At 38.9% G+C, this 22,500-nt stretch overlaps 2 protein-coding genes across 3 annotated transcripts in view; both read right to left on the bottom strand.

The window, feature by feature from the left end:
• Window positions 1-20,126, bottom strand: part of LOC309473930 (arf-GAP with dual PH domain-containing protein 1) — a 37,774-nt gene extending 17,648 nt beyond the window's left edge. The window contains exons 1-6 of one of the 2 annotated variants that reach the window (XM_082136213.1): window positions 19,967-20,096; window positions 14,856-15,001; window positions 14,240-14,370; window positions 10,748-10,839; window positions 469-551; window positions 277-389 (exon numbers count right to left, since the gene is read on the bottom strand). In XM_082136213.1, coding sequence (XP_081992339.1) covers window positions 277-389; window positions 469-551; window positions 10,748-10,836 — 285 coding nt within the window. In that variant the 5' untranslated portion in view covers window positions 10,837-10,839; window positions 14,240-14,370; window positions 14,856-15,001; window positions 19,967-20,096. Of the gene's footprint in view, window positions 1-276; window positions 390-468; window positions 552-10,747; window positions 10,840-14,239; window positions 14,371-14,855; window positions 15,002-19,966 lie in introns of both variants that reach the window. The other variant, XM_082136212.1, reaches the window with a different exon arrangement.
• A 2,292-nt stretch (window positions 20,127-22,418) lies between these two features.
• Window positions 22,419-22,500, bottom strand: part of LOC309474543 (uncharacterized protein) — a gene marked incomplete at its 3' end in the record, with an annotated part of 6,243 nt that continues 6,161 nt past the window's right edge. Inside the window, exon 7 of the mRNA XM_082137077.1 lies at window positions 22,419-22,463. Within this exon, the coding sequence (XP_081993203.1) occupies window positions 22,419-22,463 (45 nt within the window). The remainder of the gene's footprint in view (window positions 22,464-22,500) is intronic.

Here is a 22,500-nt window from a genome sequence, read left to right as displayed (position 1 = left end):
AAAAGAAAAAACAAAAATAAAACCAAAACTACAGTATATATACTGTACATATTCAAACTCAAATAAAAGACGACACACTAAAAACTCAAACTAACTAAAATGAAAATGAAAATAGAAAAACTAAACATTTTTACACTTACTTAAAAAAAGACAAAAACAACAAAACTACTTAACATTAAAGTAACATTCAAATAAAAACAGAAAATATAAACATCTCATTCAAATGACCAAAAACTATAATGGTACATGAATGAGCGTGTGTGATGTGACACTCACGTCTAGTTTAGTGTAGTACTTTAGTGTGCCGTCCCTCAGAGACAGGACGAATCGCCTGTTGAGAAACTGTCCGTTGTCCCGCCCCCTCTTCATCAGCATGCCGTCTCTCGGCTCTGTGATTGGCCAACGAGCATGTCAATCATCAAGCGGGAAACAGAAACGTGGTGTTGTGAGAATCAGACGCACACGTACCGTCCTCATAGTGTGGCTTCTTGCCGTCCTCGATGAACTCCTGCCTCTCGTACTTGGCCCGAATCCACTGCTCCTTCAGAACCCTAGAACACACACTTACATCAGTCACACTCATCCTGCCCTTACGAAAAAGAAGTATACTTCAAGTTCATTTTATGAAGTATACTTGAGTAATGTTCAAGTATATTTTTAAGTATACATTATGTAGTAAGTATACTAATGTCAATATGTACTAGTAGTAAACTTGTAAGTGTACTATATTAATACCGCTTGGGACTAAATTGGCCCACTTTTAGCCTATAAAAGTATATGTTTAAGTGTACTATAAGTGTAACAGTAGTAAACTTTAAGTGCACAACTAGTTCATAATTACGTTTCTCATCTGTACTGCAAGTGAACTTATGGGTATACTAGTAGTTTACTATTTTAATACTTGTAGCAACTTTGAATATACTCTCAGTAAATTACTAGTTTAGTAGTTTTATACTACAAGTTTTCTTTAAGTGAACTTAACATTATACTAATAGTTTACTATTTATAATTTATTATTGCACTTGCAGTCGGCCTATACTACTATGTTCAAATGTTATTTTTTATACTTGAAAAATATCTTTAACTGTACTTTCATTTTAAAAACATTTTATTAGCTTCATTCATCCTTTTTTATCAACACTTGAATGTCGGTAAGTTTCATAAACAAAGGCAACATTTTAAAGCAGCACTCAGTAGCTTCGGGACTTCTTCGCTGTATTCTCGCTTTTTGCTCGCAGGTTTCTCTCTAGAGCTCCCCCCACAGCTTCGGAATAGATATTTGACAACACTGTCGTAAAAACTCGTTGGTGATTCTCAGACACCAGAGGCTATAGATCAACGACATCAAAGCAGATGGGACGTTCTTTAAAACGTCTTCTTCATTCGGGTTCGGACAGCGTGAGGGAGCGCAATAATGACAGCATTTTAGCAGATTTCTTTTGGCCGTAAAGCAATTGTTTACATCGCGAGACCTGATATCACGCGAGACTTCCTGACGCAGCGGCCCGCCGGCTCAAAGTTGCAAGTGCGTATTTTCCGCTCACGGGCACCAGGGGGGTGCGAAACGACCACCATTCAACCCGAAATAAGTAATAACCATTCCAATGACTCCGAAGCTGTTCAGTTAAGGTAAAAAAAGTTACTTAGTTCACCTTTAAACAAAAAAGATGAGAAAATCTCATTGTTGTCAAAGACTACGCCTTGATCAGATCCAGAACGATGATCAAACACAGATGGAGGAGATCGAGTCCAACACCCCCAAAGCTTCACAGTTGCTTCTCTTCATGGGTTACGCTTCATTTCAATTGGAAACATTAAGCAGTTTTGATTTACACGCTGTTTAATGTTTGATGATCACATTATTTTACAGCTTCTTCTTCTCCTGTGTTTTGATCCGGAGATTCTGCACTAGAAGATGTGTCATAGCGCCCCCTACCATTTAACAGTGAAAACATGGATAGCTGGAAAATTCAGTCAATGGTGGGAAAAAGTAGGCTGGGAAAAAGCCCATTCAAGCCCATTTCTAATCTGTCCAAATCGCGGCACCAATCAGAAACGTTGAGGCGGGCTTTACACGATGACGATCTGATTGGTTTTAGGTCTATCCAATTGCGCCCAGAGGCATTTGAGCGACGTCCGTTGGTGACGCCCCTTTGGAAATGAGTTATTAATGAAGCTTTGCCAGACCATAACTACTGAGAATGGTCTGGTTTTAACCAGGCTAGGGAAAAAGTAGAATTTGAGTAAATTCCTATACTACCAGTGTATTCCACTACCAGTGGACTAGCCTACCCAAAAATTCAGATGTATACGCAGAATTAGAAACATATCTATTTTATATCAATATTTTCAAATAATGTAAGTTTCATAAGACTGTGTATGAAAAACTATGTAAAAAAAGTATATTTAATAGGCTACTCGATCAAAAGAGTTAACACAACTACAAGCCAAGTATACTTTGAATAATTATACTTTTAAGTATATCTCGATCAAAAGATTGAGTACAAGTATAGGCCAAATATACTTGGACTTTTCTCTCAGTATAAGTCAAGTACACTTAAGTGTAATTAAGTATATTTCTGAGAAGTACATAAAGTATATTTTTGAGAAGTATATAGACTGAAAGTATACTTTCTTCTTTTTAGTTGAAAAGAAGTATAGTAATAGCACACTTGAATAAACGTATTTTTCGTAAGGGAATTATTATCGCTGTGTACAAGATCAGGTTCAGTTCCATGCTTATTTTATTTACTTTAGCTATTCCACCAGAAAGCTTGTTACTATATAAACTTGAACATGTTAGTTTATAAGACAGTGTGTAATATTATGTTTTAAAAAAAGTATTTAATAAGCTACTCAATCAAAATAGTAAACACAAGTACAAGTTAGGGCTGTCGCGATAACCGCAATATCGCAGTCCCGCGCTACTGACAAGCCAACCGCAGACGAATTCAAGTAACCGCAGCAACCGCGATATTCGCGTGTTTTACCCTATCTTGCTATACCCTTCTTGTTTTGAACTTCGTGCATGCGTATTGAATGTTAAATAAGTTAACAATGATAATTGAATGATGATTATTTTGTTACAAAATGGCCGCCGGGTGCAGGTGTGGTTTGTTGGGCTCCACACTTGCTCCTTTGTTTAAACTTTATTTACAATTCTTCATCAACACTAAAGAAATCTTCGGCCAAGGATGGATTTTAAACGCTGGAAAGAGGGATAATGAGTCTTGTTGCATGTGGATGCTTTGTTTGTGGTTCCTGATAAGTCCATGTGGTTTTGCTATCAGTGCTGCTGGATATGAAACACAGATTACATCTTCCAAACTCATGCCCATGGTTGATACACCAAGACTGACCTTCTTCACCCAAGGATACCACATTATTTACTCTATTTGCTGGCAAAGTAACCATCATCATCGTAAAGGAAAAGAAAGTCATCGGTATGTCAAGAGAAGTAAATGGTATAATGCAAAGGTTCTACTGATTCTTCTCTTGCTCAGCGGCGATATACAGATGAACCCAGGACCATCAACAAATCCACATATAACTGAACCAGTAAGTGGATTGATTGAGTGTAATTCAAACTGGAGAGTGAACTGTGGGGAAGAGATCAGTGGACCTTCAGGGCACAAGCTGGGAGATGTTGGGTGTTTGGCCAAACTACCTTTGGATATCTTGCAGGATGCATACATGTTTGAAACATCAGAGCTCTGTAGTAAACCTGTCCCTGATTCAGAGAACTTTGGTGAGTCTAAACAATCTCTTTTCCATAGACAAAATGATATGTTGTCTGGAGCAAAACAAACAGACGAACTACAAGTACTTCATGAAAACTTAAAGACAAAAGGAGCCATCAAACATGCTGCACAGAAACAGAAACAGTTTAAATTATTTCAGACTGTGAATCATTCCAGAGTGATCTGGGACTCAAAACTCAAACCAAAGGGTATTTTAGGGGGGCACCTGAATATCCGAAGTATTATACCAAAGAGGGACCAAATTGAACACCTGCTTATGAACTCAAACCTGGACTTCTTAGCGTTAAGTGAAACTTGGTTGTCTACCAGTATACCATCATGCATGATTGATATTCCTGGTTATAGTTGTTTTAGAAAGGATAGACCATCACGAAGAGGAGGGGGAGTAATGATTTATATTAAGGATACTTTTAAATGTGCTGAGGTACAACTAGATATTGCTGGATTAGAATGTTTGGCGTTAAATGTTATATTGTCCCCAAAAATGAATTTTAATCTTGTGATCTTGTATAATCCACCTTCATATGACATGTCTTTTTATAATAATTTAGAGGAAATGTTGAAGTTTTTAAATGAGCGTATTGAAACGGTTATATTTGGAGATTTTAACATAAATTGGTCAGACAAACATAGTAAGCAAAAACTGAAATCAATTATAGCAAAACACAAATTTAACCAGTTAATAAAAGGACCAACAAGAATAACAAAAACAAGTAAAACTCTTATTGATTTGGTATTTACAAATAAACCTGAACGGGTAATAAAAACATATAATCTTTTGACAGGTTTGTCTGACCATAACATGATCCTGGTTGTTAGGAAATTAACAAAGAAACGCTTGCAGAATAATTTTTATCAAATCTTTAAACCAGGAAACGTAGGTATTCCTCAGAGTAAAATGTTCAAATTTGAAAATGATATGAAAAACATAAATTGGGATGATGTATTACAAATTGGTGAATTGGACAAAAACAGTGAAACTGTGATGAGAACTATTGAAAAAACTATTCAAAAATACACACAACCGCTAAAATGTAGACAAAATGCATCTCTACCATGGTTAAATTCAGATATCTATCAACTAATGAAAAAGAGAGATATAGCTTTGAAAAAGTCATTGCTTACAAAAACACAGACAGATATTATACATTTTAAATCATTAAGAAATAAAGTAATTAGTGATATGAGGAAGGCAAAAACTGCATATTTTGAGCAATTGATTATAGAATCAGGAGGAAATAGCTCATCTCTTTGGAAGTGTATAAATAAACTTTCTAAAAGAGAGGGTACACAAAGAAAACCTTTAGTGGAGCTGAACATAAATGGTAGATTAAGGACTGATAGCACTGAAATTGCCAATGAATTTAATAGATATTTTATTCAGTCTGTGGAAGAGCTTGCTATGTGTTTTAAAACTATACAACTACCTCAAAATGTAATAAATGGCACACCCTCATCCTTTCATATTTCTGAGGTTGATGAACATAAGATACTTCAAATGATTAATCAACTGAATAACTCAAAGGCTAAAGATATATTTGGAATGGATACTGCATTTGTAAAAACATATAGTGCTTGTTTGATAAAGCCCTTGGTAAATCTGATAAATTTATCAATTAGAGAAAATAAATTCCCTTTGAATTGGAAAACTAGTATTGTAACTCCAATTTTCAAAGCAGGATCAGCTGATGAGGTTCAGAATTATAGACCAATTTCTATTCTTCCTGCAATTTCAAAAATTCTGGAAAAATTGGTAGCAGAACAACTTATCAATTATTTAGAAAAACATGATTTACTTTATTCTAAACAGTTTGGTTTTAGGCCTAAGTATTCAACAGAAATGGCAAACTGCTATCTCACAGAATGTATTAAGGAATCTTTAGATAAAGGTAATGTAGTAGGTGCAGTGTTTTTAGATCTCAAAAAGGCATTTGACACTGTGAATCATGAAATTCTCCTACACAAATTAAAGTTATTTAACTTCACTCAGCAGGCAATGAATTGGTTTAGATCATATTTAGAATCCCGAGATCAGTGTGTTAAAATTAATAATTCAAGATCAGCTTTACAAAATAATAATATGGGTCTCCCTCAAGGGTCCATTGTTGTTTTCCTTATATGTTAATGATTTTCCAAACTGTTGTAAGCAAACAAAATGTCAGTTATATGCAGATGACACAGTCATTTATGTATCTGCAAAGACTCCAAGTTTAGCCGCAGAAATATTAACAAATGAAATGATTGGTGTGTCACAGTGGTTACAGAACAGTTGTTTGACCCTGAATTGTACAAAAACTGTCTCAATGTGTTTTTCAATCAGAAAGAAGGAAATGAGTGGTTTTATAATTAAATCCACACTAAGTAGAAATTGTGTTTTTGTCAAACAGCGACCCCTAGAGTCGCTGTGGAATACTTGCACTGTCGTAAATATAAAATGTTTACATGATTGCAGCTAAATCACAAGTAAATAGTCTATAGACCTACTGTATAATTTAATGTGTTGTTTTTATTGGAATGTAAACATTACAAAATGCCAGATAACATCAATTAAGTTAAATGTACGTCGCATTATTTCATAACACTGGCCGTTATGATGTCATTAGACATGATCATTGCAATTTATCATAATAGTTTGCAAATTGTGCTCGTTTACACTATTTACAACCTCTACGTTAGGCTTATTTATGATAATTATGTGAGATATTGAAAGCTGTTCTCATGATAATCGCAGGAATCAACAGCGTCGTCTGATATCCCTCAGGACTACGTGATAAATACACCTCACAACACCTGAGTTCAGCTGGCAAAATAACTCGTGAGGCATAGCTATCTGATTTATCAAAACGATTCCATTTACACCTGGTCACATAAATGTATTTTTGCGAAACGGATTTAAATTCGATCTTCAATTCTCGCGCTATATGCAGATTTAATGGAGTGCACGTCACCGAGATATGAGCTGCATTTTATAGATCATCAGCTAAAATTTCAAAATCAAAGACCGCAATAAGAGAGAGCAGTAACAGCCCTGGTAAGATCATTTCGTTTCTTTACTTTTAATGATGAAGATTGTGTGTTAAGCGTCTGCGACTTACTTTCACTTTGATTTGCGATAGTTTGCACGTTGGCTTGATGCAGTTGCTCATCTGCGGTGATGCGTGTTCCAGCGCGTCGTCATATCTGGATATAACATATAGCCTATACAACGCTCTCACACGTTTTTTTTTTTTGTTGTTTTTTTTTAGCATTTTTGGGAAGAGTACAATTTACATATGTGGTTTCAACAACCATATGCATTTACACTTGTCCAGTTTCGTCTGGAATGCGTCTCAGATCTCCTCCTGAAGTGGTTTGAGGGATCGGATTCAAATCCGTCTCAAATGCGTTTCGGAGGGCATTTAAACCTGGACTTTTCACGATCGGATAGCTATCCGATCTGAGAAAATGCATGAAACAACCCCCATGACAAAAACATACGCACGAAAGCCGAAAACAAACGCTGGTTGGCCTCTCACGTCCAAATTTGACGAAGTAATGGGGGAAGTGACGTATGCCGTAAAGCAGTCGAATTTTGTAGTTCTTTTTGTGCTCTTGTTACTACCCGAACCCCGAAGTTACATAGTGCCAGTAAAAGCGATACAGACCCTGTCAGGCTATGGCAGACGTGTCATTCAACCTATTGTAAGTCGATGTACCATCACAAGGATCTTGGAAATATATTATGAAGGTTGAAAAGTTACATAGTGTCGCTTTAAGATCAATCAAAAGGAAAATGAAACAGTTAATAATTTTACATATTTAGGTGTTATTTTAGACTCTCATTTGAAATTTGATATGCATGTTAAGAAGCTATGTAGAACAATCAAAACAAATCTGAATTGTTTTTACATGATTAGACCATACATATCCTTAAAAGCAGCCAAGTTATACATGCATGCAATGATTTTTTCACACTTATCTTACTGTGTGACTGTCTGGAGTCAGGTTTCTCAACTGACTATTAAACCTGTTAGATCCTTATATAAACAAACATTAAAAGTCCTGGATAAGAAACCAACCAGATGGCATCACTGTAGCATTTTACAAAAATATAGTTTGCTTGGTTTTGAAAATTTTATAAATTCATCTGTTATTAAAATGTTTTTTAAATGTTTAAATAATCTTGTGCCAAAAGTTATATGCAAATTAATATCAAAACAGAGTAGTAGGGGGATCGCTACAAGAGGTGCAACTACACAGAACTGTATAGCACCACAGAGAAAAACTAAATTTGCACAATCTACATTTACAGTTCAAGGTACATTGTTATGGAACAGCTTGTCAGCTGAATTGAAAATGCAAACACAGTTGAATATTTTTCAAACAAAACTGAAAAAGTGGTTCAAACAAAAGCAGATATGTGAACACTGATGGTTGTACATAGTCTTGGTTTCTTATTTTATTTTACTTCATTTATTGACTCTGAAGAGTCGTGATGAAGAGTCGTGAATGCGATGGCGTATTGTTGTGTTTAATGATGTTGTGTCAATTCTAAAAATGTACATACATTTCTTTCATACTTTAGACTATATACAGTGAAATTCATTTATAAATAAAATATTTTTTTATATATAATTCAGAATGTAAAAAAAGAAGCAGGAATGAACTATATATATATATCCTATATACCCATTTGTTTTGTTTTTTTATTTTGTTTTTTTAGCCTAACCAGGGACTGGGGCTGCAAATTAGCCTTTGGCTAGAAGCTTATATGTAGAGCATCGGCTGCATGAAATTGTAGCAATGTTATACTGCATTGTCCCTGCTAAATAAACTGCTAAATAAATAAAATAAGACGTGGTGATCATGGTTTTATCATGGTGATTTGTACAGAGGCTTCGTGGATTTGCACTTAAGCCTAAACAGACAGTGAATGAGAGCGATCGACTGAGCGCGTGCGATTACCTGCGTCTGTCTTTGAGGTCAAGTCATATTCGTGAAAAGGTTGCCGTGTCCAAGGAAAGTTAAATATTTGTCCTGTCATCCTTTTAACGTTTAAAATAAAGGGTATTTACCATGAATGCGACAGCGCTGGTCAGCATCCACAGCGCGAGGAACTCGCGGTCGCGGGAAACAAAACTCAGTGAGTCACGCATTGAATCAATGCCATTTGTCTCGTTATTTTGAAATCGACAGCGAGGCTCCGGTGGGAAGAAAACCGGAAGTGTCGCCTTTAATCACAGGAGAGTCGTGAATGCGATGGCGTATTGTTGTGTTTAATGATGTTGTGTCAATTCTAAAAATGTACATACATTTCTTTCATACTTTAGACTATATACAGTGAAATTCATTTATAAATAAATTTTTTTTTATATATAATTCAGAATGTAAAAAAAGAAGCAGGAATGAACTATATATCCTATATTGAATAGTAACATCCAATAGTGTAAATCGCGGCAGCAGCTTCAGGTTGGTAATCCAAGGCATTGTTGTTTATCTTTACTTCCGGGGTTCTTCCCACCGGAGCCTCACTTTCGATTTCAAAATGGCGGCTGTGTGAAATCAGCCCATGCGACGCATTGCTGGTCAGCTGAGCCTTGAAAAGTGGAGATCAAAGTTAAAAATAATTAACCTTGTTTCATTACTATCTTTTAAAGAATCAATCAGCGTTTTTGAACATGTTGTTGAATGAATGGTTTAATGACTCACTCAAAGACAGTCCGTTCCCGTAACAACTGTGCTGAGTGACAGGCTTTCAATGTGCAGAGACGCTGTTTAGTTTCGGTTTATTGGTTACTGAAAATGTACTCGTTTTTGTGCATGCTGACCACATCGTAACACTTATTTATATAGCAACAAATAAATCAAAATAAATTAATAAATGCGGTAAAACCGCATATCGCGCTATTGAGCCACTCAAAATTACCACAAGGGAAAATCCTTCACCGCGACAGCCCTAGTACAAGCCAAGAATACTTAGAATACTTAATCATACTTTTAAGTATATCTCGATCAACAAATACAGGTAAAATATACTTAGACTTTTCTGTCAGTATAAGTCAAGTTACACTTAAGTGGAATTTGAAGTATATTTCTGAGAAGTACATAAAGTATATTTCTGAGAAGTACATAAGTAGACTGAAAGTATACTTTCTTATTTTTAGTTTAAAAGAAGTATACTAATAGCACCACAATAACCACAATATGTGACCACAATAACACCCTGAGCGAGTCATTTACACCTGCACTAGTTCAGCCTCTACGCTAGTACAGATTAGTCTCTTATCTGATCGTCTCATAACCTCGTGCTGTGGCTTAACCTTCAGAATACGTTTATTGACTGTAAACGATTGTTTTAGCAAACTAGGATGAATCAGGATTATTTCTACAGCATTTATTAATCTTAGTTAATATTAATTTAAACATTTACTAATACATTAAAAAATCAAAGGTTGTATTTGTTAACATTAGTTAATGCACTGTGAACTAATATGAACAAAGGGATTTTTATTAACTAACATTAACAAAGATTAATAAATACTGTAACAAATGTATTGCTCATTGTTAGTTAATTCCAGTAAATACAATAACTAATGTTAACTAATGAACCTTATTGTAAAGTGTTACCTCTTTTATTTACGAACAGTTATAAAAGTAAACAAATAAATTAAGTTACAAATAAAAAAAATAAACTATAAATCTATTGAAGAGAAGAGGTCCGAGGACTGAGCCTTGAGGGACGCCATGAGACGGAGAACAAGCGGAAGAACTTTCCAGTTTCGGTTTTCAATCCGATCACGTGTTTACATCGTACGATCGATCCATGAGCTTTTTTCCACACTCAACATCCAGATTTAAGGTTTAAATGCATGTGAATATTAAAGCGAAAAGTGTGTATTTTAGTCATTTGAGATGAGAAAGACTGACAAGTGATGCTCTGGTTTCTGGCATCAGGTTGTAATCATAATGTGCTGGTGGAGATGTGGTGTGTTGTCATGGTAACTCACTGGCAGTCTCTGTGTGTGGGCTTGTAGTAGTAAACAGGAACAGCAGCCTCATAAACGGTCTTCATGGTGTCATTCCCACGCTCAGACATGAACTAAAAATAATAAAACATGCATTTATTCAACATAAATCAGATGATATTTGCAAGCACCTCTTTTTTTTTTTTTTTTTTTTTTTTTTTTTTTAAAGATCATGCAACTTTAGTTTTAAATCCTGATTCTCTGTGCAACACAACAGAAGAATCTTCATGCATTGTTTTCTATACAATAACAGTTCATGACCACAACTGGAGAGGAAAAAGCACCATAAAATTCATATGACTCATGTCTTCTGAAGTCATATGACACTTTGTGTGAGGAACAGACTGAAATTAAAGTCTGATGATCTTCACTGGTCTTCATGGTCAATATGAACTGTTTTGGTGTGGAAAAACAAAGTTTTCAAACTTTGCATGGAAAATAACATTATGCAGGTCATTAGCTATGAATTAATGGACACTTTTTTGTTTCAGTCGGAATGAAATCACTCCAATTAGTCAATCCGAACATAGTGTTTACATGAACGCTAAATAAAGAAGCGAGCGTGAGCAGATGTGTAAATCTACAGGTCATCAGACAGCCAGCAAGCAGTTTTGTGTTTAAAACACGTCTAATATCCGTCCAAATACAACCCTGACGTCTAGGCTAAAACAAGGCAAAATTTGGGCTGTCAGTGAAAATTTTATAGACGTCTAAACCATCGCCTAAGAATAGACTAGTCATCAATTAGATAACCAAGAAATGAAATGAGTAAAGAAATGAAACCAAACACCTTGTAATCACTGTTGACTTTGCTTACATGATGGAATATCATACATATCACAAGTTATTTTGGCAAAAACGACATGTAACCAAATTCAAGGTTATTTTGGCTAGAAGTGTGTTACTCACAGCCGGACTATATCGGGTCTATAGTTAAACTAGACGGTGAAATGACGGCTATTGCTTGCTGGGCAGCATCACAATGGTAGCTGAGACCATGAAAACAGATAATATGACCAAGGAGTAACAAATGAATATTGAAAAGAAGAGGTCCAAGGACAGAGCCTTGAGGGACGCCGTGAGACGGAGAACAAGCGGAAGACGGCAATGAAGCAGAACTTTCCAGTTTCGGTTCACATGTTCTATCGAACGGATAAGAAGAGGTTTTAAGCACCTCTTACTATCTGAATGACATTTAAAGGGATTTAAAGCCAATTCATTCCGACTGGCGTGATTACATGTGACTTTTGAGTAGTCCGATTACAAACTGATTATTAGAGTCCATGTAAACGCAGCTAATGTTGTTATTGTAAACTAAAACTAAAGTAAACCTATTCAGGTCCATTTACGTTAACTGGATTAAAGCTGAAATCAAATATAAATACTATAATTTCTATAAACTACAAATGTTGTCTTGGTAACTAAGTGAAATAAAATAAGTTGAAGTGCTGAAATTACTAAACCTAAAAATGAAATTAAAATAAATTAATTAGTGCTGGGCAACAATTAATCATGATTAATCGCATCCAAAATAGAAGTTTGTGTTTAGATAATATGTGTCACGTGTCAGTGTTTGTTTGTATTTTCATTAGTCACATGTCTTCCTTTGTTCTGTTTTCCCGCCACTCATTTGTTTCCATGCCAACCTTCATTACTTCTTCTGCCTACAGCACACTGTGACAATATGTGTGCACTGTGTATAATTATTTTTGTATATATATATATATATATATATATATATATATATATATATATATATACACACACATGCATGTATATATTTAAGAAAAATGTGTTGTTTGTTTATCAAATATTTATATATAATACAAATTATGTATAAATATACATTCAGTATATACAAACAAATATTTCTTAAATATATACATGCATATGTGTGTGTATTTATATATACAAAATAATTATACACAATACACACATATATATATTATGTAAACACAAACTTTTGTTTTGGATGTGATTAATCATTGCCCAGCGCTATTAAAGATAAATATTGATCCTGGATCTGTCTGCTGCCTTCGACACTGTGAATCATCAGATCCTTCTGTCCACCCTCTCATCACTGGGCATCACAGGAACTTCACTCCACTGGTTTGAGTCCTATCTCACAGGTAGGTCCTTCAAGGTCACATGGAGAGGCGAGGTATCCAGAGCACATCAGCTGACCACAGGTGTTCCCCAGGGTTCAGTTCTTGGTCCCCTCCTCTTCTCCATCTACACTACATCACTGGGACACATCATACAGGCACACGGTTTTTCCTACCACTGCTATGCTGATGACACGCAGCTCTTCCTCTCATTTCAACCAGATGATCCCACAGTAGCTGCACGGGTCTCAAGCTGTCTGGCGGACATCTCCACATGGATGAAGGAACATCACCTACAGCTCAACCTGGCAAAGACTGAGCTTCTCGTCCTCCCTGCCAATCCGTCTCTACAGCACGACTTCACCATCCAGCTACAGTCATCATTAATCACCCCATCAAGATCGGTCAGAAATCTTGGAGTAACGTTTGATGACCAGCTGACCTTCACAGATCACATTTCAAAGACAGCTCGATCATGCAGGTTTGCACTGCACAACATCAGGAAGATCAGGCCTTTCCTAACTGAGCATGCAACACAACTTCTCGTCCAGGCCCTGGTCATCTCTAGGCTTGACTACTGCAATGCTCTTCTGGCTGGACTTCCAGCATGTGCAACCAAACCCCTACAGATGATCCAGAATGCTGCAGCTCTTCTTGTCTTCAACGAGCCCAAGAGGGCCCACGTCACTCCTCTGTTCATCTCTCTGCACTGGCTACCTCTCGCTGCTCGCATCAAGTTCAAGGCACTGACGCTTGCTTACAGAACTATCACAGGCTCAGCTCCCTCCTACTTTCACTCACTCCTACGAGTCTACATCCCTACCAGACACCTACGATCGGTCAACGAGCGACGTCTCGTGGTTCCATCACAGAAAGCCACAAAATCACTTTCCAGAACATTCTCATTCACAGTTCCATGCTGGTGGAACGCTCTCCCCACCCTCATCCGGAATGCAGAATCCCTGACAACACTCAAAAGACAGCTGAAAACCCATCTCTTCCGTGAGCACTTAACCTTATAAAAAAACATTAAAAAAAAACACTTCCTTTCCCTTGAAACATCACTTATCAGGCTTATGCTACTCTGAATAATACCTGAACTTCGTATTTTGAGCACTTCTCTTCATGATGACTCGCTTAATTTAGTCCTAATTTGTAAGTCGCTTTGGATAAAAGCGTCTGCTAAATGACTAAATGTAAATGTAAATATAAATATGAATTACTAATAAAAATAACAGAAGCACATAAAATTACTCAAACTAAAATGAAAACTAATTCAGAACATTATTAAATATTATACTAAAATAACACTGGTACAGTTATTTGGTTATTCTCAGAACAGAAAGGTTTACAGAAACGTTGTGAACACCTGAACTTCTGAATCCTCCCAGCGTGAGAGTCGAAGGGATTTGACTTTTCCGATGCTGGGAATACTACGATGGACTCCGGAGCAGGCCAGGCAAATGAAGACTCCCAAAGAACAAGAGCCCCATTCCGGACCTGAGAGAGAGAGAAATTAATAGATAGAATAGAAAAGCACATAAGCTGTTTGACACACAAAAGAAAAAGGCTGTTATTTGCAGGTTTGGCTGATGTTTTCCCACTGAGATCCAGATGAACGGATCATTGTTTTAAAGTCCCCCTGTAGTCAATCATTGTACATATTTAAATGTTTATTTCCTTGAAATGCCTTAAAACAGTTTGAATGTAACTCGACACTCTTGCCTAATTTAGTATGCGTGGTTCTATGAATATGAAAATGAGCCCCGCCTCCACTCACTCACTCAGCTCAGAGATCCACTGGTTGACGATCACACGTTTGATCTGATTGGTTCCAAGGTAGTTTGTGACGTCAGAAACACCAGCGATTTCAAGCCGTGTTTTTGAGTTCACTGCAGTTTTAAGGAGCAATGCTGTTGATTTTTACCACAGGGGGATTTTAAAACTACTTTACACTGCTGACTCAGCTCAAACATGGTACTTACAACGAAAGAATAAGGAAGAGATACTGAACACTGATTTACATCATCAGGATTCCTGGAAAACAGACGCTTGAGTGAAATAACCAGAGCGACGAGGCCTGAAGCTGAAGAACACTAACAGATGAAGTACTGTAAACTACAGCCTAAAGCTACAGAAACACACACAGACACAGACAGAGGATATTCCAGCATTACTGATAAAACCTGTGAACTGGGTCCTGCATAACTCTGACTTCATGTTATGTCATATTGACAGATATATGAGATAAAACAGTACAACACATTTTTGCACAGTAGAATATAAATGACAGAGTGTGTGTGTGTGTGTGTGTGTGTGTGTGTGTGTGTGTGTGTGTGTGTGTGTGTGTGTGTGTGACCAGGAAACTAAATCCAGAGAGAGCAAGATCACATGTGAGCTTAAAGAGACAGTCCACCCAAAAATGAAAATTCCCTCATGTTGTTCCAAACCTGTTTGACTTTCTTTCTTCTGCTGACCACAAAAGAAGACACTGTGGAGAATGTATTTTCAGTTTCCACTGACTTTCATTGTGTGGACAAAAAATACAAAAGCAAAACTATGTTGTTACCAACATTAGAAGTCAAACCGGTTTGGAATGACATTTAGATGAATATATGATGACAGAATTTGTTTTTGTTGTTTGGTGAACTATCACTTTAAATCCTCATAATGATCACAAACTCTCATCAGGGACATATACTGTTAAAACCTGAACATGTGCCTCATCCGATTTAAACGAACTAAAACTATAATTGATTAACCTGTTAACCTTTTTTAAACACAGATCTGATCATAAACATGTAGTTCATGAATGTTTTGTAATACAGATGTACAGTTGGTCTCTTTTTAAAGGATTCATTCGTTATCATTTACATTTTACATTTAGTCATTTAGCAGACGCTTCTGTCCAAAGCGACTTACAATTTAGGACTAAATTAAGCGAGTCATCGTGAAGAGGCAAAGACAACGCAAGAAGTGCTCAACATACGAAGTTCAGGCATTGCTCAGAGTAGCATAAGCCAGACAAGGGAGGATTAAACGAAAAGGAAAGGTGGCGAGAGCATTCCACCAGCAGGGAACCGTGAATGAGAATGTTCTGTAAAGTGATGTTGTGGCTTTCTGTGATGGAACCACGAGACGTCGCTCGTTGACCGATTGTAGGCTTCTGGTAGACGTCGCTCGTTGACCGATCGCAGGCTTCTGGTAGACGTCGCTCGTTGACCGATCGTAGGCTTAGGCTTCTGGTAGACGTCGCTCGTTGACCGATCGTAGGCTTAGGCTTCTGGTAGACGTCGCTCGTTGACCGATCGTAGGCTTCTGGTAGACGTCGCTCGTTGACCGATCGCAGGCTTCTGGTAGACGTCGCTCGTTGACCGATCGTAGGCTTCTGGTAGACGTCGCTCGTTGACCGATCGCAGGCTTCTGGTAGACGTCGCTCGTTGACCGATCGCAGGCTTCTGGTAGACGTCGCTCGTTGACCGATCGCAGGCTTCTGGTAGACGTCGCTCGTTGACCGATCGTAGGCTTCTGGTAGACGTCGCTCGTTGACCGATCGTAGGCTTCTGGTAGACGTCGCTCGTTGACCGATCGCAGGCTTCTGGTAGACGTCGCTCGTTGACCGATCGTAGGCCTCTGGTAGACGTCGCTCGTTGACCGATCGCAGGCTTCTGGTAGACGTCGCTCGTTGACCGATCGCAGGCTTCTGGTAGACGTCGCTCGTTGACCGATCGTAGGCTTCTGGTAGTCGTCGCTCGTTGACCGATCGTAGGCTTCTGGTAGACGTCGCTCGTTGACCGATCGTAGGCCTCTGGTAGACGTCGCTCGTTGACCGATCGTAGGCTTCTGGTAGACGTCGCACGTTGACCGATCGTAGGCTTCTGGTAGACGTCGCTCGTTGACCGATCGCAGGCTTCTGGTAGACGTCGCTCGTTGACCGATCGCAGGCTTCTGGTAGACGTCGCTCGTTGACCGATCGTAGGCTTCTGGTAGTCGTCGCTCGTTGACCGATCGTAGGCCTCTGGTAGACGTCGCTCGTTGACCGATCGTAGGCTTCTGGTAGTCGTCGCTCGTTGACCGATCGTAGGCTTCTGGTAGACGTCGCTCGTTGACCGATCGTAGGCTTCTGGTAGACGTCGCTCGTTGACCAATCGTTGGCTTCTGGTAGACGTCGCTCGTTGACCGATCGTAGGCTTCTGGTAGTCGTCGCTCGGTTGACCGATCGCAGGCTTCTGGTAGTCGTCGCTTGTTGACCGATCGTAGGCTTCTGGTAAGGATGTAGCCTCATAGGAGTGAGTGAAAGTAGGAGGGAGCGGAGCCTGTGATAGATCTGTAAGAAGCGTCAATGCCTTGACCTTGATGCGAGCAGCGAGAGGTAGCCAGTGCAGAGAGATGAACAGAGGAGTGACGTGTTGAAGACGAGATGAGCTGCAGCGTTCTGGATCATCTGTAGAGGTTTAGTTGCACATGATGGAAGTCCAGCCAGAAGAGCATTGCAGTGATCAAGCCTAGAGATGGCCAGGGCCTGGACGAGGAGTTGTGTTGCATGCTCAGTTAGGAAAGGCCTGATCTTCCTGATCAGAAGTCAAAACGCTTTCAAAATGTAAAATAAGTAATAAAAGTTTTAGCTTTCTGTAAAGCAAATGCACAGAAAAAAAATAAAAAATAAAATTGTTTTATAAGGACTACAACAAACGGCTGGTAGGAACTACACGACATTCCTCCCGGGTTAGTGACATCACCAACCTTAAAATTTACATAAGCCCCGCCCCCAGAACACACAGTCCATGTTGAGGAGAGGAACAGTTGTTGTAGTCATGTCACTCCGTAGGCATCTTACAACAGTTATAGATTATCATGACAGAATATGCTAATCAATTACTAGAAGATAACTCCACATCAGCTACATAGGCCTAAATTCACCATCTAACCGTTCAGAAATGTCCTGTTGCTTCTACATGTTGTCACTTCTTCTTGAGTCTCTCCATCATTGTCCGACTCCGGTTTGAACATAAAAGGCAGAACAGTTTCTGACATTTTAGTGCTTGTCTGCATGAGGTAATTGGAGCTGCTAACACACACACACACACACACACACACACACACACACAAGCTCTTGAAGCTCCGCCCCCTGTGCCGGGAGCAGCAGCTCATTTGCATTTAAAGGGACAGACACGAATAGGCGCGTTTTTTACTGACACTCAAAAGGGGACAATTTTGACAAAATGATCTGTGGGGTATTTTGAGCTAAAACTTCATTAATAATAACTATGTATTTTGTGTACAGTTATTTGATTATGCCATCCAGTATCGTGGACTCGCTCTCTCTTGTTTCACACAAACGCAGCGGCGGCCATTTTGAGACTATTGTTTAGTTCACTGTTGGATTATAAGACACAAACAGGTACGATTTTAATCTGAAATCAATATATCTCTTATCTCCATAATTGTTTATGTGTTGAAATGCTGTGTAATAAGTGTTATGACTGTATACAGTATCTCTTATGTCTGTCTAGTTTGATCTTGCCGCTGAAACTGCTCTCTCTGCACAAGCTTTGCATTTAATAAATGAAATATTTATAATAAAATATTTAGACTCAGATCAATATTTTGTGTCGGTAACACTTTATTTCGATAGTCCACTTTATACATTCTACTAACTATAAGTAACTTTGCAACTACATGTCCACTAACTGTCATTAGAGGATTAGTAGACTGTCTGCTTAATATCTGCTTATCTTTTTGCTCCTCAAAAGACATTCAGCTGACTAAAATTAAAGGAGAACTTGGTAACTTTTTTCACTTAATAAAACTGTCTAGAAATCATTTGGATGGTTAAACAACCTGTTCTGGTGATATTGGTGACTTTCCCCGCTCCCCCCAGCGTTCCCAGGCGGAAAACCAACCTTGCAACTTGCAACACTGCCGTCCCGGCAAGTTAGAAATTGGAAGTCTCGTGAGAAGCGAGAACTAGAACGAGAACGAGCGCGAAACACGAATTGCTTTACGGCAATTCGACATAAACACACACGCATGTATGATGTATTACCAGATTACCCACCTCGGTAGACATTGTTCCACACGATACAGTTGGCTTGCTCCGATCAAAACAAACGCACATGAGCAGCGGTAGCGAGGGGGAGGAGGCCGCCGCAAGTGAGTTTTTTACGACTGTGTTGTGAAATATACGCCCCCCCACAGCTGTAGGGGGAGCTCGTGGGGAAAACATGCGACAACAAAAGGAAAATCAGCGAAGAAGTGACTAGAGTTCGCTAGAGTTACCGAGTTCTCCTTTAACTCGGCAAATACAAGTCAACTTATTCTCCGAACCCGAACCATAACCCATAACCATAACCCAACAGTCTACAGTCTACTAATCCTCTAATGACAGTTAGTGGACATGTAGTTGCAAAGTTACTTATAGTTTGTAGAATGTCTAAAGTGGACTATCGAAATAAAGTGGAACCTTTGTGTCTAATTATTTATAAGAATAAACCCCTTCCGGTGTGTGTGTGTGTGTGTGTGTGTGTGTGTATGTGGCCTGGTAAACCCTACATTATGGGGACAAAATGGGGACATTTTTTGGTCCACATGAGGAAAAAAGGCTTATAAATCATACTAAGTGATGTTTTTTTGAAAATGTAAAAATGCAGAAAGTGTTCTGTGATGGGTAGGTTTAGGATAGGGTTAGTGTAAGGAATAGAATATACAGTTTGTACAGTATAAAAATCAGTATGTCTATGGAAAGTCCCCATAAAACATGAAAAACACAACTGTGTGTGTGTGTGTGTGTGTGTGTGTGTGTGTGTGTGTGTGTGTGTGTGTGTGTGTGTGTGTGTGTGTGTGTGTGTGTGTGTGTGTGTGTGTGTGTGATCTCAGAATAAACCCCTTGAGGTGTGTGTGTGTGTGTGTGTGTGTGTGTGTGTGTGTGTGTGTGTGTGTGTGTGTGTGTGTGTGTGTGTGTGTGTGTGTGTCGCGTTTATCCGCTCGCGCACAGGTTCGGTCATGTCTCGCGCTCGCGCTCCGGTCTCCGGTGAATGTTCTCATGTAACAGAGTAGAGTATAGTAAAGTTGAGTACAGTAGAGTAGAGTAACTCACTGTCCGCGGCGCAGTCCGAGCAGTGCCCGTTCCCCGGCTTCAGGAGGACCTGCTTCAGGCTCCGGGCCGCGCGCTCGTTATCCGTCATCGCTCCGGTGCAATCTCTCCTCACGAGCAGTGTGTGTGTGTGTGTGTGTGTGTGAGAGAGAGAGAGAGAGAGGAGGCGCTGGAGCTGCTGGAGGTGTTTCAAACATTCGGAAGTGAAGCAGAAGAGTTTGTTCAGACTTGTTGTTCCGCATCAGAAACACCAGTGTTTGTGTGTGTGTGTGTGTGTGTGTGTGAGAGAGAGAGAGTGTGTGTGAGTGTGTAGCCTACAGGATAATAAAACGTGAGATCATTTACATTGAGGGAGCAGCCAGCGGTCCTGACGAGGGAAATGGGGTCTAGGGGTCGGGTTAGTGTGTGTGTGTGATAGGTCGGTTTAGGGGTTGGATTACTGTGTGTGTGTGTGTGTGTGTGTGTGTGTGTGTGTGTGCGTGTGTGTGTGTGTGTGTGTGTGTGTGAGCACCATCACATCAGATTATGAACTCAAACTCAGATGAAACATTTATCTCTAAGATACACACACGTTGTCACTGCATTTGGAGTAAACAGTCACACTGAGAACCTTTTTTGTATTTAAAACATTCTATTTAATGGCATTTCGTTTAAATTTAAATTTTAAAAACAGTAAATTGAACAAAGTATGACAACCAATACAACCTGAGATTTCTAAAACTCTTAGTAATGAAACATATTTATTTAGCATATATGTGGGAATCGTCCTGTAAGCTCATACATCTTCTATCAGTTTCATAGGCTATAATAATGCATTAGAAGTAGACTATATGCGTTTAGCTGATGCTTTCATCCAAACCGACTTACAAGGGAAACCCGCTATTCTTCACAGAGTCAGCGATATTCACTGTGTAATAAAAGCTAGAATATGACAGCAGCAGAAGTGAAATGCTAATAATAGATGCAGTTGATGAGGAATCTTCCACGAGTCTGTGTCGCTGTAACATCAGTGTTTGTCCACACGGTGGAGGCAGATCTCTGTCAATCACTGAAACACACCAGAAATATTCATATAGTCAAACCAAACATTATTCAGACACCAAATATCATTTTTTTTATGTTTTTTTTTTACTAGTAAATACTAGTTATTTACCCAATAACTCTTCATTCAGTGACTACCAGTAAACTTTGGGAGCAATAATGATTGGGACACTTTGAGCTGATCATGTGTTGCTGAAGTGTTTTGTCTTTAATTGCTAATGCTCTTTTTACACACAGACTGAACAAAATGAAGCATTGCTTGGTGATTGGTTGAGCTAAACTGGTATTATCTAATTGTGTAGTTAAATTTAACAGCTGACAGATATTCAACATAATTCATGTGTGAGACAGTCTAACAGAAGGACGGACAAAACCAGTCAAATATCAACTGAGTTCATAACTCTGAGTTCTGCTCATATTTTATTACCATTTTCTAAACTATAGCGAATAAACTGTGATGATGTGAGAAATGTTGAAGGAGTCTGAATATATTATGGTTTGCCTGTATATGATGCTCAAAATGCAGATTAATCTGCAGCCAAATTCTTCACACTCTCAAACCTCAGAGATTTGCATCAAACAGGTTTAAAGTCCCCATGAAATCATTTTTTTATGGAATATTGCAGTGTTTATTGTTAATAATAATAATTAATAATTAATTTGTTACATTTATATAGCGCTTTTTCTCAGCACTCAAAGCGCTTTACATAGAAGGGGGGAATCTCCTCAACCAACACCAATGTGCAGCACCACCTGGATGATGCGACGGCAGCCATACTGCGCCAGAACGCCCACCACACACCAGCTTACTGGTGGAGAGGAGACAGTGATGAAGCCAATCAGTATATGGGGATGATTAGGAGGCCATGATGGACAGAGGCCAAGGGGCAAATTTGGCCAGGATGCCGGGGTTACACCCCTACTCTTTTTCGAAGGACATCCTGGGATTTTTAATGACCACAGAGAGTCAGGACTTCGGTTTAACGTCTTATCTGAAGGACGGTGCTCTTTTGGCAGTATAGTGTCCCCGTCACTATACTGAGGCATTAGGACCCACACAGACCACAGGGTGAGCGCCCCCTACTGGCCTCACTAACACCTCTTCCAGCAGCAACCTGGTTTAATGATTTTTGGGAGCGCATCATTATAGTTTTAATAATGTTGAATGAGAATAAGTTCCTCTTCAGCATCTCTTCTCTTCTCTGATGACGAGGGCGGGGCTATAACCTGTCACTCACATGAGATCAGCCAATAGCAAACCACAACCATCCAATCAACTCCCCACAGACACAATCAAGCCCCGCCCACATTTGTTCTCGTTCCTGAAGCGACTCACTCGATATACGACACAATAGAGGAGAGGAGACCAGCACAACTTCACTTTCATGACGACTGTAAGTGTGATGTGACTGTTTCACTGTCTCCATGGCAACCCCAAATGATGCTGCCACAATGACCACTAAAATAGAACAAATAAAGAACTAAACGAGAGTGTC

This window comes from Leuciscus leuciscus, assembly GCF_965113295.1.
Source record: "Leuciscus leuciscus genome assembly, chromosome: 14".
In the NCBI taxonomy this organism is placed as follows: domain Eukaryota; kingdom Metazoa; phylum Chordata; class Actinopteri; order Cypriniformes; family Leuciscidae; genus Leuciscus; species Leuciscus leuciscus.
Note: the sequence above shows the minus strand (reverse complement) of the source record. Positions and strands in the feature narration are given on the sequence as shown.